This window comes from Poecilia latipinna, unplaced genomic scaffold, assembly GCF_001443285.1.
Source record: "Poecilia latipinna isolate Pla-1442-1.1 unplaced genomic scaffold, P_latipinna-1.0 Scaffold2234, whole genome shotgun sequence".
NCBI lineage: Eukaryota > Metazoa > Chordata > Actinopteri > Cyprinodontiformes > Poeciliidae > Poecilia > Poecilia latipinna.
In genome coordinates this window covers 84,749-102,626 of record NW_015114850.1, presented here as the reverse complement: position 1 = coordinate 102,626, position 17,878 = coordinate 84,749, and the positions used below count along the sequence as shown (strand labels likewise).

The 17,878-nt window shown below is 39.0% G+C and overlaps 1 protein-coding gene across 5 annotated transcripts in view; it reads left to right on the top strand.

Annotated features, from left to right (window-relative positions):
• Positions 1–269: 269 nt before the first annotated feature.
• Positions 270–17,878, top strand: part of LOC106936881 (A-kinase anchor protein 13-like) — a 102,283-nt gene continuing 84,674 nt past the window's right edge. For 4 of the 5 annotated variants that reach the window (XM_015018120.1, XM_015018121.1, XM_015018119.1 and 1 more), the window contains exons 1-2: positions 270–403; positions 17,011–17,054. In XM_015018120.1, the coding sequence (XP_014873606.1) occupies positions 17,022–17,054 (33 nt within the window). In that variant the 5' untranslated portion in view covers positions 270–403; positions 17,011–17,021. The remainder of the gene's footprint in view (positions 404–17,010; positions 17,055–17,878) is intronic. The other variant, XM_015018123.1, reaches the window with a different exon arrangement.

Here is a 17,878-nt window from a genome sequence, read left to right as displayed (position 1 = left end):
TTGAAAGTGACAGTGTAGAGCTGATGTACATCATGTATCATATTAAATTGTGGGAAAGTTCAGTGCCCTCTTAAATTAGAAGGCAGAGTGAAGGAATATTTACGTGACCCATAATGCAACACCTCTTACTAAAAGTGCAGTTGCTCCTTTGCACCATGCAAAGACCTGACCTGTGTCCCGTAAGCCCCGCCCCTTCCCTCTGACATCAGGGCTTTGATGAGCCTCCTGTCTGCGTTAGCACAAAGCCATATTTAGCTCTGTGGAATCATTGTGGCGAGAGCTTGCACGTCTGCCGAGGATACCTGCCCAGCATAAACACACCTGTCCTCTGATGGGCTTAAAATGAGTTTCGCGTGAACCTGAGAGAGCCTGCTCACAGCCAACCTCGTCACCCAGGCTGTTGGTAAGGTCTCTTATTGACACCCACTCTGACGGCTTTAGTTAACCGAGGCAAACACGCTTTAAACCGTGAAAGTCGTGAGCCGTGATGTCGGCCTCGCTTCTCAGGGAAGTTGCAGATTGCCTTGTTTTTGTTTTGATGCTTGTCCTTAAGGTGCAGTTTTCATCATCACCTAGCAACGTCTGTGTGAGTCATTACACCGCACAGTTTTATTTTAAACTTTTGGCCTCTCCTTATGGAAAGTAGCATGTTTTATCAGAAGGTACATACTTTTTGATGGCCATTTCCTTTTTTTCCCGTTTTTTAAAAATTCATCCTGTCTTGTTGTATGCAAAACAATGTGCTTTAGAAGAGCTGCAATATGAAACCAGGTGGGAAAATCCAGGTACCAAAACAAACCGCTTTGGTTTTAGTTTCAAATGACACCGAGCTCATGTTGTTTTCTTGCAGGATTAAAGAGGGCTATCTGTCATGGGGCTGTTAGGAATTGTTGTGGAACTGACCAGAAAGAGGTCAAGAGTTTATCCTGGGGTAAACATGCTTGTTTCAAGGCAACTCAGAGTGTCTGATTGACCAAACATGCCTCTTCTCTTGGCTGCTGCACACTTCTTCTCTCTGTGTATTCCTTTAACCTTGCATAGTTGCTTTCTTTTAATAAATCTATAAATCTGTATTGCAGTTTCCCTTGTGCACTTCATCCTCATATTATCTCCTTCTTCATGTCTCTGTGTTATATAACTTCCTACGGGAGGGTTAGTATGAGCAGTGATTGACCTTAAATTGTTGTTTTCATCATGTTGAGCACCCGGTGTTCCATCAGAGACTGAACTGTGAGACCCTCTAAAGGTTTTCTTTTAGTTTTACATACCATCTGATTCAGTGTGGTGTTCTATGATTGCTAAGCTACTCCTTTATAGGTTGGTGGGGAGGAGGAGGAGGAGGTGATTGCATAAAAACTGGGGCAGAGAGTTGATCAAGGACCAAGCCCCGATTACAGGCTGGCCCCCTGGTGTGCCTCACAGAAAGATAATGCTATCTAGGGCCACAGGTATTTGGTTTCAGCAGAGAGGGTAATAACTGTCACCACACACTGAAGAGTCCTTTCATCCCCGGGTCTTGTGTTGTCAGCCAGCGTTTGTGTGCAGTCCCTGCACAGAGGCCGCTTTTGTGTGCCGGGCCGGGGTCGTGTCACTGCCACGGCCTGATATCTGTCCAGAGAGACAATAGGCAGGTTTGATTAAATCAAACATTCGTGACTATCTCAATGGTGGTCAACACGGCGCGGCCATGTTACCGCTGTTAGTGTTGCCGAGGAAGTGACGCGGTTCTTTAGCTCAGTGCCCTGGAGGAGCAGAACCGATAGCGAAGCAAGGAGCTCTGGTTCCCTTTTTTCTCTGCTTTTTGAGTCTCACTCAAACATCATGTTCGTCTCTACCAAAAGGAAGGCCGGAGTGTGAGAGGTGAAACAAATGTTGGGGATCATCATGCATAAAACCAGACAACTAAACAGTTGGTCAAAAGAAAGTAAGTTTTAATAATACAACAAAGATAGGAATTAATCAAAGTGTACATATTCTACATCTTAATGTATCTTACCTGAATAACCTTATGCTAACAATTTTTTCTAATCCACACTGGAGTCTGATCTTTATTTATACATCTTTGAGTGAAAAAGCAACTTTAATGCTTTGTTAGTATTTTACAGTGTGCAGCACAATTTGGTAAAAACTCTCTATTTCAGGACCTTCTGCTTAACCTGTGTTGAAGTCATTTCCAGTTTCAGCCACTGGGCCTCATCTGGCCCTTGACGTATCTAAGGCTCAAGAGAAAACTCTAAAAATTAATGGGAAATTGAGGCTCACAAAGACAATTGATTTTAAGTGACGATTAAAATGTGCAATGAATAAAATGTGCAATGAATAAAATGTGACAACGAGGAGTGCAAAACAGAACTAGGACTCATCCATTAAAATGCGATTAGAATAAAAGTTATTTTCAGTTCTCACATATTTGTTTGACGCAAAAGGTCAGAACTTTATAGGAAACCGACCCACATAACAAGCTTTGTTTTACTGAGGAAGATTCATTTGGAGGCGCTTATTAAAACCAAAAATCATCAAAGACTTGACGTCTTCACATTAAGTTATGTATTATCACAAATTAACAGACTTTAACACCTGCTGTTCAGAGTGAATCATTTTGGAAGATAGACTAAACGCATCTTTGTTGCTTGGTATTTAACCCTTTTTTAAATTTTCATTTTTTCAAAGAAGCTTAGTGTTACTTCAGTAGTGAAAACAGCATGCGAAATGGTGCTTTGCTACAGTGTTTTTTGTCTACAACAGTAAAATCAACTTCAGAGGTTCTCACTGCCTCTCTGAGCGGCGCTAACAGCTGCTCTCACACAGCGCCCAGCAAATATGTAGTTGTTGTATGCATTATATCTACAAACACCCTTCACAAATTTTATTACACATAGTTATTATGATTATTATGATTTTTTTAATGAGCCTGTTTCTGAGCCCTGCATGCGGTGTGTGATCTGTGTGGATGGAGCTTTCACTTGTAGATCAGCAATCAGTGTGTGCATTAATAACATGAGCTTAAAACTTGAATTGTAACTTGTTTTCTGAAGTGTATTACTAATAGTTTTTAGCAACTTTTTTTATTCAGTTGACTGAACAATCACTGCTGTTACCAGCTGCCTACACAAATCATATTTACAGCTCATTGTAAAATGGATTTTAGAAATAATAATTATCCTCAACAACAATCACAGGCACTCAAAGAGGAAAAAGGATGGTCTGTTTTAACTTATGACTTACTGAATTGTTTAGATTCTCTCCATTAAGTGCAACTATGCAGTTAGAGATTACCCTGAGCTTGGCCCCAGTGTGCACTGTTTGACATTGAGCTCATGCGCTAATTTCAACCTTCTCTGCTTTCTTTACAAGATACAGGCAAGGTACCCTGACCTCACTGTGGCACTTTTGAAGGCTTTAGTTTCAAAGATAATGTATTCATTCTGGCAACGAGCAGCCAGCCTACAGTGCATTCTTCCTGACTGATGCGAGCGTCTAGTGTTTTAGAAGCCTTGCGCGATGACTCAGACAGCATTCATGTCTGGAATGAAACTCTTGTTTGGGCTCAGATGGCAAACAGCATGGATCCACTTAGCCTTAAAAACGGCTACTTTCTCTCCGGACCTTGTTTCGACAGCAATTTGTACAAGTAAATCTCTGCTAAATAACCATGTGACTCTTGCAGAGAAGCACTAAATATTGCAAAAGATATCTGCAAATAAAATCCTTTTGAGGATAAAATATAGTTGGAGGGAATGTTTTCTCTGTAGTACTCTTGCGGCTCATTTTGTTTGAAGCCCAAAGCAGGTTTTTCAGCAGTGACACAAATGGTTCTGTGGTGTACTAGAAAACTGTTAAAAATGTTTATAGTTTTAGATTTTTATAAGTATATGGATCAAAAGGAAATGAAGACTGACAGTGTTTGGTATAAGGCATCACCACTGTTATCTCAGGATGAACATGTGCAAAATCACAATCCCAAAGGACGGCTTTCATGCATTATTTGGTAGGGTACTATATTTGAAGTGTGATGCATTCTGATAATGTAACCGATCAGTTGGATAGAGTTTGACTTTTGACCTTTAGTTTCTACACATGATACAAAAAGTAGTGAGTTAGATATTAAAGTACATTGGGAGTTGTGATGATGGAAAAACAAGGTGAGGGAAGCAGTATTTGCTCTCTGAGGATATTTTGACCCCACAATTGTTTTCGTTGCACCACTTGGCAACTGTGACTCAAAGATGGTGTTGTTATGTTGCAATTGGGAGGTTGTAGGTTTGATTCCAGCTTTCTCCTGTCGCATATTAATGTGCTTTTGGGCAAGGCACTTAACCTCAAATTGCCTCCCAGTCTGCCTTTGAGGGAATGTTGGTGTAGTTTAAAGCGGCATATAAATTAAGTTCATTTACAATGTTCCCAGATTATGACTGATGATCAAACATGCATACCAATCTGCTGGTAGATATTATTCACTACATTTATATAATCACATTTTCTTACAGAAAGTTATGTTGAATATAGGGAAATATCAGGAAAACGCATCATTATAAAACAATTGCTGAATCTTGCAATGTTGTCAATTATGAAAAATCTACATTTTCCAATCTTTTGCCATTGCAGTTTCCCAGCGATTTTTTTTTTTTTTTTTTTTGTGATGTGTAGCATCTCAGCCATCAGAAGTAATGATACTGTGTGCATTGAGGCAGTAGGACACATCCACATACCCAAATATGTTATTGGCATGCAGAGTGGGAATGCATGGCACTTGAAAAATGTCCAACCAACTATTGTGTCCAATCAGTCCTTTGAGATTGCGACGATGAAAACCTTTTTGTTTTTATTGCTTCTGGTTGACTATAGAAATATTTTCTAAGGCAACAGTTTTCATAAATGTTGGCGTTGTAGGTAAATATTGATGAATGGTTGATATGAAATCAACTGTGGTGTACTTGACTCTTTTTCCCTTGAAAAGTCAAGGACAGAATGCCCAAGATGGCAAAAGTTCAAGTTGACAACCAAATCGTTGCCCCGTCATGGCAGAAGGAGCAGTTTATACCTGCAAATTCAACTTACTATCATTGTTGCTAACTCGAAGCATCACCTTTGAGTAAATGATACTGCTGTCTCATTTATGATACACTTCCTGCCTATAAGGCAGGAAGTGTATCATGTCTCAATGTACTTTTCATTGAAGGCAAAACCAAATGCAGCGAATTTGAATTTATCTTTGCGTGGCCAACATCAAGTTTGCAATAGTTTTTAATGACTGAAAACAATTTTTGAATAACCAAATATACCTCAGTATTGTATTAGCATCCCACCCGAATAAATAGACCATTTAAACATTCACTCTCTTTTTTCCCCCTCTAGTTTCCCTATCATATAAAGCTGGAGACTTAAAAACAAAGCCTGGGCTTAAAAAAAAACAATAAAAATCTTGACAGAACAAGGTCTCCAGGCCAGGGTGTCCTTACCTACTTATTGGAGGGCTAGCACCTGCACAGGTGGAGGACAAAGTCTGATCTACCCTTTTGTGAAGACCTAAGCGAGGTCCTTGTGGTCCCGGTGTTGGATGACACCTCGGGTCTATTTTTGGGTCCCAGTCCCCCTTTACTCGTCTTCTGCGTGTGTGTTAGTTATAGCAGCACGACTACATTCACCAAGCTTCACGAACTGGCAGCCACAGGTAACTGTTGTCCCAATAACACGGATCTGCATTGACATTCCTCAAGTTAATTAATGGCCTGTGGGAGGCATTTGACCTAGAAAGACCGCAGCAAGAAGCTCTGTGGCTATTAAACACTTAAGTGAAGTTTCATATTGCTTGTTGTCCTCGTCAAGCTATTTTTCTTCTGAAGGATCTGTGATGACTTAGGCGTGCTGCTTTCTTGGAATTCGTTTTCTTCAGTGACTGAAGGTGACTTGCTTGTGGCAGTTTTTGGGATCTTTCAATCATCAAACCATTTCAAGAAATGGTTGGGATGTTATTTTTTTTATTACCAAGCTGTGAGCGCCTGTTGGGTTGACATAATAGTTGCTGCTTTTTACAGAAAATTCAGTCTGTGGTTGGGAACATAGTCTTTGGTAGTAATGATGAAACTTTTCAAAGAAATCCAACACAATCATTTAGGACTGTGGTGTAGGTTTGCTGTGGGGCTCGCACAGTTGGCTTTTAAATGTCAAACCATAATACCTTTATTCCCAAAAACAGTTTGCAGTCAGAATGCTCCAGTCTTCACTGGTCCCCTAACAACAGATGGGACTTTACTAGGACCTCATCCGTCTGGTATTTTTTTTTTTTTTTTTTTAAAGTTGTGTCCTTTGAATATGTTAACAGACCTGTCAGAGGAATGAAAACATGAGCTGTTGTTGGAGGTATCATTTCCTGTATAGTGAAGTTTCAGCCATTCACTGTCTATTAATACTTCCATCTTGTTGTACACTTAAATTTTTCTTCTAAATAGCTTTTAGGAGGTTTACATTTCAAGGATGTGAGGGTAAATTAATTTGCTGGTTTGTCTGACCTCTTACTAAAAAATGCATGTTTTTATTTGTATAAAAAGTAGGAAAACCAATATTGGCAAATACTTGGTGAGAAGTTTTTCATTTCAAAATTGTAAAACTTGTATTAAAAACTCAACTGTTTTTGAATTTGTATAAATTACTGATGTCACAGCCTTGCATTTTTGCTTGCTGGCCTTTCTTATTTCTCAGTATGTTATCAGTTATTGGCTAAAATTGATTATCGACCTTTGGAATGAGAAAACTATTGGCTATCTGTATTTATTAAAAAAACAACCAAAAAACAAAAGTTAGCATGCATCCCTAAAGAAGTTATAGAAGATTCAGACACTCAATTAAAATAATTTTTTTTCAAAATTTGAGCATTATTATTATTATTATTATTATTATCTATCAAGATAAAAAAGATCAAGATACTTGCCAAGATTAAAAAACTACAGATAAGGGGCCATGAAATAGTTTCAAAATGCAAGTATGTCAGGATGAAACTAAGCAAAATAGCAAACTGAGCTGTTTTCTGCTTGGTAAGCCTCTTTCTTTGAGTAACAAAGAAACAATGTTTTCTTAGAACAATTGTTTCCTCTTTGTATTTTTTCCTAGTGGCTTTCTGTTTCCAGATTTGAGGAACTGTTCAGTTTGGGCAACTTTGAAAATATTGTGCCACTGGCAGTTTATCCTCTTTGCTAATGACAATCAAGATATGGGTCTTTTTTTTCTTAGCCGACAGACACAAACCTCATACTGACAGCTGTGAGTCAGCTCCAAGTTGTAGACTGAAGGAAGCAGAAGTGCCACAGCAGTGGCAGTTGTTGGTTTTCTTCTAGCAATAGCACTAGTGAACCTTTGAAAGTTAGTCAAAAAATACCATGGTTTCTCTGAACCCATGTATCAAAAATAAATCATATCGATGTGTGACCACTTACTTTTTGTAGCTCTGAATATTTTTTTTGTTGATTATTATACCTGTTGCAATAAACAATAAATTAATCCCATAATAAATTAAGACAAGCTCAATAATTTCCCTTTGCGTGATTTATCGTTTTTGTCTTTACGGTCTCTCTTTCTGCCAAAAAAATGGATGACAAAAGTCTTCATTCTGGTGCATTGGTCTACACTTCCAATTTTTGTTTTGAAGAACAATTTTTTTTTTATAGGTTAAAGGTAATTTTAGCACATTTTCAGCAACAAGGCAATGCAAAGTGCTTTACAGGATTTAAAAAGAAATATAAGAGACTTCACAATTACTTTTATTTGTTGTTTCTGTTTTTCTGTTTGTTTGTTTTGGATATTTAAAATGTCTTCCAGTTCCAGTGTTAAATGTTCATGAGAAGTTTAAGTTTGTGTTTTTGCGATATTATGCCATTACCATCACATTACTTGAAAATATCCTGAAAACACCATTATCGCCAATCACAATAACTGTTGTTCGGCAAAATTTATTGTGACAGGCTTAAATTATAAAATGTGATTAACTGATTTATTTCAGAAGGACAGGAAAGAATGGCATTATTTGATATATTTTAAATAACTTGAAATAAATCAAATTATTTTCTTCAAGGCTTAAATCTCTTGAAAATATAGCAAACACATTGAACATGGAGTTCAGTTTTCTATGTAAGGCTGTTTTGAAACAAGCAGCCTATGAGAGTTAGCAAGTCTGTCTGCCAAAATAATTAGACCCATTTAATTAACCAGCTAAGACGAACCTTCTTATCGCCCAGTACTATAGCTGACAGTGTTGAGTTTAAAGAGAGTGATTACCTATATGAGCCCTATTCTCTGTCTTCTTACCATATGTTTTTGTAGCATATTCCCATTAAAAGAAAAAGATGGCTCTTCACAAACTACATATTCACATGACAAGACTAATGCCAAATATTAGCTGATGCGCAGCCGCAGGGCGTTTTGTCCATGTGGCTGCATTAGAGAATCCTCAGCTGATTATTAAGGAGGGTCAGGAGACAGTCCGATTAATGACTTGTGAAGCTAATCCTATTCATTGTCCCATTCATGCTGAAGTCACATGGCTGTAATGGTTTATTTTGATAGCCCAGTGAACTGTGAAAGACATGGCGGGTCTATATTACCTCATTTCAACCAAAATCCCTTTTTTCCCCTTTTGATTTATTGACCCATTTGTCACATCCAAGCACTTGATTGTGGCTGTGTCTTTGCAGCTTTTTTCTTTCTTTTCTTTTTTTGTTTGCATCAGAGGAAGAAAACTGTGTCATAGTGGCAGTTTGTGCCATAACGGAGACTTGTAAGAAGCTTGGCTGAAAGCTGGCGGCACCCAGTGTTTTAGATGGAGTTAATGGCTTGTGTAATCTCTCTAAGCAGGTGTTGGGTAGCCGTAGGGGGAGTTTAGGGGATATTATTTCTCAAGGTTCTTCTATTACCAAAGAATGACTTTGAATTTAAAAAAGTGTGGGGTTTTTTTCCCCTTAATGTCTTTTTTCCTGCCTTTCTGAGGAACCAGCATTACTAAGATAAAGAGGCAAGTTTAATAGAATGCTGTGGCATACTTTTTTTTTAACCAATTGTTATGCATTTCACACACATTCAAAAAAAATTCAAAAGTGGCTGCGTCTGGGACATAAAATTGTTGTAATCTTTTTTTCTTGTGGTTACAACAGAAAATGCCAGTTGAAGGACTGGTTTCAGAGGTTTCCTTTTCAGTTTCAGAAGATATTATCTTACAAGCAGACTGTAAATTGACTTGAAAGTCCAGGTATTAGCCACAGCATGCAGCATATCTTGTAGCAGCCAATTGTCTTGAACTTACTCACCCTTTCCACATTCGGGCCAAACGTTCTGCAGTTTCCTACAACAGGAATTGGATTTGGAGATGGCGAACACGTGCATTGCTATTTTAAAAGTCCCCTGTGTTTTCTTCGTGAACGATTGTTGCTCAAGAGGAACTGGTGGGCCGGATGAACCGTTCTGCATGGAGGAAGAAAATGTGTCCGTGGCACTAGACGAGCAGATACTCAACAAGCATTTCTACATTTTGTTTAATCATAATCTGTGACTCGTCTTTCCACTGAAAGAAGCTGTTGTGGACGTCAGATCACCGAATTAGGCTGCCCCATTCTGTTGCCTGTTTTAGCTCATTGCTGTAATTGGGTGGGATTTATTCTGGACTTAATTTCAGCTCTGAAGATTAAGAACCAGAAGTAAAACCAGGAGTATGGGTAGAAGTTAGGGTTAGTAACCCTGATACGCATGAATGAGTATTGGTGAAAGCAACACAACTACAATGCAGATATTTTGTTTCGTCTTGTGATGACGCAGTTTACATTACAAAAACAGTAGTCATCTGTTTTTGCCTAGGGAATGTAGACTTTTAGTTCAACTCTGAGATTGCCAAAATCTGTCATACCTCATGATGACTGTTGAAAGCTCAAAAGGATAAAAAGAGCAACTTCTTTGCACTTTGTTCAATCTTCCTGTTATCTCTTTAAAGTTTTTCTATCTCTCTCATTCTCTCTCAGCCTGAGTGATTCCACAGATATGTATCAGTGCTTTGTAGACAATGCAGGATTTATTTGAACGTCTTACTTCTGTTTTATCTGACTTCAGTTGAAAAAAAAAAGAAACACCTCACTGAAAATGACTCGAGTTTTATTGTCAGTTTGACCCAGTAGTGCTTTGTATGGTGTGTTCACTGAGCTGAAAGGGAAAAAATTAACTTTTGAGTGTCCAACAAGACTGGTCATCTTCCAAGGCTGACTAAGTTGAAAATCATCCAGTTGTGATCAAGAGCCTTTTTTCCCCCCCGTCTTCTTTGTTTTGAGTCCCTATATGGAAGCAGTGATGCGAGGCATTTCCTGTAGCGCAAATTTAATAGATTTAGTCAAATGTCTGGTCAAAACATACACATTATTAGCACACAGGGATGTTAACAGACTTGTTTTACCTGCACTGTCATTTAAACGGATATATTAAAAGTACACCCGACATTTTTTGATGGACACCTCTCCTTCAGAGGAATGGAGGTTTCAGTTTACATTCAGTTGCTACATCTACCAATGAGAACTTGACCGACTGGAAATGAATGCCGCTCTGACATTAGGCGCTCTGTGTGAACTGTAAATGACTTGCTAAGAAGTGTTTCATCGGTGGTGTGTTTGCACATTTGCATGCATAACTTTGAGTGTCCATCCACGAAAGCTCAGGTGAAAGCAAAACAACCACGGCATGTCCCGCAGCAGTGAAGTATCAGAAATGTTTCCATGGGTGGTGTAGAGAGATACTGTTGGAGATTGCTAGGGTGTATCCATTTATTGTATCCATTTATTTGTGGTGGTGTTGTACATTTTGAACAAGGTTTTCAGGGTGTTGGTTGACAGTCTTTGAATGCTCAATGTACCCTTCTTTTAATCATTGGTTTACAGAAATTTCTCAGATGGATGTTTTTGTGCTCAAACTTCTGTTGTTCACTCCAGTGTTTCGCCCTCAGAAATCTGGAGGTCTTATGAGAAAAAGAATACATAAATTAAATAAATTTTTCTGAAATTTTTAATTGTAATTCTATTAGCAAATCTTAAGTTTTAAAATCAAAAAATATAACTAATATTAACTAACTGAAACACTATATGCCACGCTCATCCTTCTGATTGGCTGATTGCCAAATTCATCAAGCTGCAAGCGGAAAACGGAAAGGTTTCTGTAAAGAAAAAGGCAGAAGGAACCGTCCAGCAGCCCTACTGTGGAGGACGCTGCTGCAAAAAAATCTCCTAAGAACTCATGCCCAATCGAAATTAGAAGGTAGGAGGAGACATTTATGCTAACCTAATGTAATCAGAATAGAGCATAAAAGTGAGAAAAAAAAAACATTCTAAAAGTTTCAAACTGGGTCCCTCAGAGGCTAAAGCTGTTTGGGGGACCAACGCTTGGAAAAGTTTGGGAACCTCTGGCTCAGTCCTTTGGGACATTTCAGTTTTCAGTTGCAATTACAAGGGAGTCTTTGGAAATGAAACAAAAAAATGCAAATGTTCCAGCTTGGACTGTTTCAGATGGCTGGACATTTTTGGTACTTCATACTGACTGGGAAGTTTAACTCAGCAGTCACACCCAAGAGGAAGTTGGGGAACTCTGGCTTAGCTGTGGAATGGTGTAATACATCCGGACAAACCAGTGGAGGGGCAATTACATCTACACACAATGTAGCAGAGCTGAGTCAATTTTCTTTGATTGTAAATGGTCACCCAGTGAAGGTTGCTTGTGTTTAAATGGTAATAAACTCATGTTTGTTGATTAAGTGTGTTGAACTGTAATTGTTCATTTTGTACCTTTGGACTCGCTACAGTACTGTCAACTAAAATGTGGCAGCTAACATATCTCATTAATACACTTCCGTATAGATTGATCAGAGAAAATGTTCCACTTACTCTGTAAAAATACGCAGGACCTTGCAGCTTATTGGAACTAGACGATCTGTCGGCCGGAGATCAGAATCGATCCGTTTTTCTCTTGTCTTATCAACGGTTCCTGGTAAAATACTGAAAAATCATTTACATTTTTCTAATTAATTACATGCACAAAACCTAAGATCTCCCACCATTTTTGGTCTATAAATTAAGATGAGCAGTTACAAGTGCTGTTAAATAAAACAATTATGATAATTAGTTAAAATATAATGATGATTAAAAAAATAAAAGAATCAGTGAGACAGTGAGGTAGGAATGCACTAATAAATAAGCCCAGGTTTTCTTCAGTTTGGGAGATTGGCAGTCTGCCGATATTTGCATGTCAAACTGATCTAATCCACCAATCTTATCTAGCTCACGCTTTTCCAACAAAAAAAATCCACTTTTGCAGAACTACCCTAAAATACAGCGTCTAGCGTGCTGACTGGAACTCCAAAAATGGCAATTAGTGGGTCACTTTGGGTCTGGGTAGTAAAAAGGCAATGATTTGTCTCAATAGGAAGTGGGCAATTTTAAAATAAAAAAACAAAAAAAACAAAAAAAAAACTGTAGTGTAAACTTAATTTTCATTGTTTCTGCTTGTATTCAAACCAATTAGCACTTTTCTACAATAGAAAGTGAAGCTTTTTTTAGTTTTACTTGCAGGAACTCATAATTCGAAACCGACTCATGATAATCATCAAAACCATTCAGTAGAAAAGGAAATATTGTAATAACTCAGACGGATTCACAGTTTTTGATGCTCCTGCAGATTTCCCCCCCCGCCTGTCTGAAATCCCACGTGTCACAGGAATCTTTCTCCTCCCTTAACAACTGTGAAAAAGTGGCCGTCACACCGACAGCCTGAGCTGCTGCCGCCGCTGCTGGTGCGAATATGTGGAGAATGTAAAACAGGACGGGGGGGGGTGATAAAGGACACGGCAGCCATCCTCAGGTGAACAAATGTTATCGGCTCCATCGTCGCCGGTGAATGTTGTGAAAGTGGCAATGCATCTTGTAAATATTTGCCCTATTGTGCCGCAAGCTAGATCCACACTGTGGCCTTGAAGACGCCGTCAAAGTAAAATAACAAGGACTTGAGAGCCAACAGATGACAAGGGGATAGAAATGTAAAAAAGCACCAAGAGCCGGCGGACACGATTTGAGTCTTATAAGTGAGTGCAGTGTGTGTCGTGAGGGAGCTGGTCCCTGGCCCAGTGCACTTAAGGCAAGAGGATTAGCCTCCAGAGTATTATTAGAGCTGCTGATTATCCCCTTACCTGATCCGCCTAATTCGAGCTCAGGCCTGTACATTTAGCAGAAAATTGGAAAAATGTTTGGACTGGGCTGCAGAAAGTGAATTGTGTTGTGCTCTGTTGACTCTGGAGCTCTCTCTCGTTCGCTCTCTCTCTGCTGAACTCATTAGGTCCTGGCCTTTTGTCGCCGCCTCCCCCGCTGTGTGGTTGATGTGATTAATGCACCGCTAACCACCGGGGCCAGAAGCAAGGACTTGTTTTAGTGCCAGGGAACGGCAAACAAAAGAAAATTGTCTCCGCAAATAACAGAGGAGAACACGGGGGCTCAGAGCTGAACAGATCCTTGACTCTTCGGCGAACGCGAGCTCGAGCCAAGCTCTGTTCGGGAGGGTTCAGCAGAAAGGTTTCCAACCCATTTGTCTTCCAAGTATATAGCTGTTACACCTTTTGTTTTTTAAGGCAATTACACACCTCTGACCTTGTGTCCAGAAGCCGGCTTTAGGGCCTCGCTTTTCTAGACTCGGGAGTACAGGAATCAAACATGTTCCGTGTAATCCTGCCAAGTGATCCCGGGACGACATAAACCCTTCTAGAAGAGGCAAACTAGTGTTTTTGTTGCTTTGCTATCCCGATTCTGTTTGCTTGCTGATAAACCAGTTGGCGATTGGAAGAGGCAGGTTTGTCCAAACAAACAAACCAACACAGGTAGGGAACTGGCAGCTTGGTTGGAAGGGTGTGAGAGAGTGTGGGCGAGCGAGTTTTGCTCTATTGACCCCTGTGATGAGAGTGGGGGATTTCCAGGACTGTTCATGCCACTGTTCTTTCTGCACGTTCTCAATATTACTGTTTATTTAAAGTAAGGTCTATTAATATTCCTGTTTATTCATTTCCCGTGTGTTTACCAATACTATATTTTTTCTGCAATGTCACTACACTGCTGATATTGCTTCAGTGAAACACCCCCATAATCACGCGCTGCATCGCTGTCACAAGGCCAAATAAATGCCACATGGCCAACGCCCTCCTGAAACGCAAACGGCAACAAGATGGAAATGAACATCGGCCCAAGTTTCACTTATTGGACCCATACTGATATGTTATAAAATTGCCCGATACCGATGTTGACAATGTGCTTACCTACTTAAAGCAAGTTTTATACTTCCTATTTATTATTATTGCTATAACAGTAGTTATAAATTTTCTTCCAAATACCTTAATTTCTAGATATTTACTAAAAGGCTGAAACGATTAACCGGATTAATTGTAGTGAATCCGTTATTCAAATATTCATCAACTAATTTAGCAATTGATTAATCGCTAACTGGAGTTTACATTTGTTGAAAGAACAACGTACACAGAGCAGGAATTAAGCCGTTTAAAAAATTGTCCTGTTAATCATCGTTTGCTAGCCATTTATTAACTGGTTGATTACAAAAAAAAAAAAAGAACAGCAGAAGATGCGCCTTTTGCTACACATGATCAGGTGTTCACTAAAGGAATGCTGTTATTATATTTTAAGCAATAAAATGTTCATTTTCTTACTTTATTTATCACGCTTCTTAAATTGGGACCTGAGTCCAGATTTCGTAGCTGGTTTGATACTAAAGTTCCTGGAGACTTTGAATCCTTCATTTCCATATTTTGTTGTTTTTCTAATATTGTATAAAAAGGCTTAAATGGTAATAATTGATATAATAAATGATTAGTAAAATAATCATTAGTTGCCATGCATAGTTTACTATAGTAATTGTATTGTTCTGATACATTTTTTCAGCTTTACATAGCATGTGTTTTCTTCCATTAGTTAAGTAGTTGTGTGTGTGTTTCTGGTCTCAATCTCTGTTTTTAAACCTGTGACGCATTCTGCTCCACATTTGGCTGTAATTATAAAGTTTGATTGAAGGTTCTTCCACTAAACTTGTAACAAAATGTGCTGTACCACTGCAGCATATCATAGCCACCTGGGTTTTATCAATTTGATCTGCCTTTACCTCTGTCACTCCCTGACAGATAATTGTTCTCTTGCATTAATCTCACATCTGCTTTTGCTCCTGCGTATTTTGCTCATTCGACGTCAGACATTAGTTGTTGTCACGGCATTTCAGATGAATTTTAATTCGTCCGAAATACGTGGGCTTCGTCTGATACCTTGACGTTGTGAGACGAGAAGTTACTGGAGTGTGGGTGTGCGATCTGATAAAACTGGGATTAGCAGAGCCATCTGCTGAATTATGGGTGGCGTCACATCACATTAAAAACGCGGCGTTCTCTGCAGCTGACAATATTTGATGCAAATGATACAAAGTTGATCATCTCTGGTTAGGACGACAGTTCTTAAACTACTTTGTAGATTCTTGGATGCTGGGTTTTTGAATTTCACTGTAGGATAAAAAAAATCCCTTTTTGTAATTATTTATTTATTTTATTTGTTTTTCTTTTTACTTGCATGGACAAAGGTGTCTTTATCTAAAATCAATTTATTAAGATTTTTCTGTTGATTAGAAGCCCTAAACTAATCTAGCAACAGCAGTTCCAAAGATATAACATTTTTGTAGATTTTGAACTACAAGCCTTGATTTAGACACTTATTGTGTGTTATAAAATGATCAACTCAACTCATTTTCCATTTCCTGTTTATAGAAATTACACAAAGACAAAACTGGTTTCACTTGTCTGGATAAGTTTTCCTTCAGACGCTAGAAGATCAAACAACACTTGACAGGAAAGCGCCACCTGTCACTTGGCAAAGACTTTTTTGTCAACAATGTCTCTTTTCCAACCCGCATTCAGTCTCCATGGTAACCAATTGTTGTACCTACTGAGGACTTAACCTAGCATACTCTGAGCACAATAAACAACTAGAAAGTGTCAGGAAATTGAATTTTGTGGCTGATAGATTGTAGATGGAGCTGTAACTCACAAAGATAAATAAATTTTTTTCGTGCCATTAGTTTCAAGCAGCTACAGTTTACGACCAACTTTTCGAACTATAAACAGCACTCTCTCTGTGTGTGTGTGTGTGTGTCTGTGTGTGTTTGTGTGTGTATTCTAGTGAGTGTGGGATAAAGTAGGAGCGTCTCTGCTGCACTGCATGCAGCTTCCCTGTTATCTGCTGAAAATCTTCTCCCTTTCGGTCTGAAAAGAAAAACCCCTTCAAATAACTTCCTACATCTGTGTTTCCTCTCTTGATGACTCGCTGATGGCAACCCCCTCCCCACCCCCCCAAAAAAAAAAACATTGAACTCGAGTTGCAGTGACTCATCATCGACGACGAAGCGTTGTCATGGGGACATGCTGGGAATTAACTATGGTTCATTCACTGATTGCAAAGTGATTTTCTTGTTCTCTCAAAGCTGAACTTGTAGGATGAGAATGAGTAATGGTGAGATAAGTATGTTTACATTAAACTTCTTCCTTTGAAATCAGTTTGTCTGATGTGAAAGCTGTGCGTTCTTCAGCATTCATGAGGCCACTTTCAAAAGCTTGTCTGAATAGCAGGAAGGAAACTGTAAAGGTGACTGATGTCTCAGTGAGTGAAACAAATCAAGGCATTGAATTTATGGGATACATTTTCTAAGAGCTTCGCCGCGAAGCCTTTCTTGCCGTTTGCAGTTCCATTGACGTGGAGCTAAAACTTAGCATAGATTAATCAGAGAGAAGGCTTTCTTTGTCCGAATGTTTACGTCAACAAGATTTCCAAGGTGCTAAAATGATCATGTCGTGTCTACAACCTATTTTTGTGCCCTTCTGAAGAATCTCCATTGTTTTTGAAGCAGAATGCAGAGACAATAACGAGCATCCCACAACCGCTAACCCGTAATTTGTTCTTCTCTTTTCAGTGTCCAGGGACATGAAACTCAATCCACAGCAAGCTCCTTTGTATGTAAGTATCACTAATCACAATGGCTCTTGTGTGCACTTGAGGCAGTTTCTCCAGTGCGCCCAGTTGTGCTTCCTCCTCTCACACAAACAAACACCGTGTTGTTTACATATTTAAGTGCTTTCACTTTTCTGGCCCGTGTGGCTGCCGCTCTGTGTGAATGGGGACGCCTGTCAGGTCAGCGCAACGTAAACTTTAACTAGCACCGGTTGTGTGTTCGGCATAATGACCTCTATTTTTCTTTGAGTAGCTTTGTGCACCAACAAACTGGTATAACTGGAAGGTTGGCGGGAATGCAGATCAGGTTTTGTTTATTAGTTTCGTGTCCAGACTCCAGATGTGGTTAAGATATGAACAGAATTATAGTTGTTTGGTTGACTTTAATAAATCAGGTTTGCATCTCTCAGGTCATGTGAACCTGGAGGTAGTGCTGAGCGACATAGCTTAAAAATTAAATATATCGAATTAGATTTTTTTTTTTTTTGTTTGGGAGTGTGTTTGTGGGGGAAGAAAAATCCAGATTTTCCAAAAAATGAAATCTTCAAAATGAGAAAGTTTGAATAATCGATACAATTGATTTGTTGCTCAGCCCTACCTGCAGGTTCCAGTTTTAATTTTTATTTTTATGCATCTTTTTTTTGTTTTGTTGAAGATGCAGAAACTGCTGTGTTTCCATGAAACATACGGTTGCTCATACAGATAGAGCGACCGTATGTTTTCTACGCTCCTTCACCCTTACGTACATTCCTTAGGGGGGGGGGGGCGCCAATTAATGTTTTTGCATCCACCTTAATAATATGTAGTTGCGCCGTTGTTTGTGAAATAAG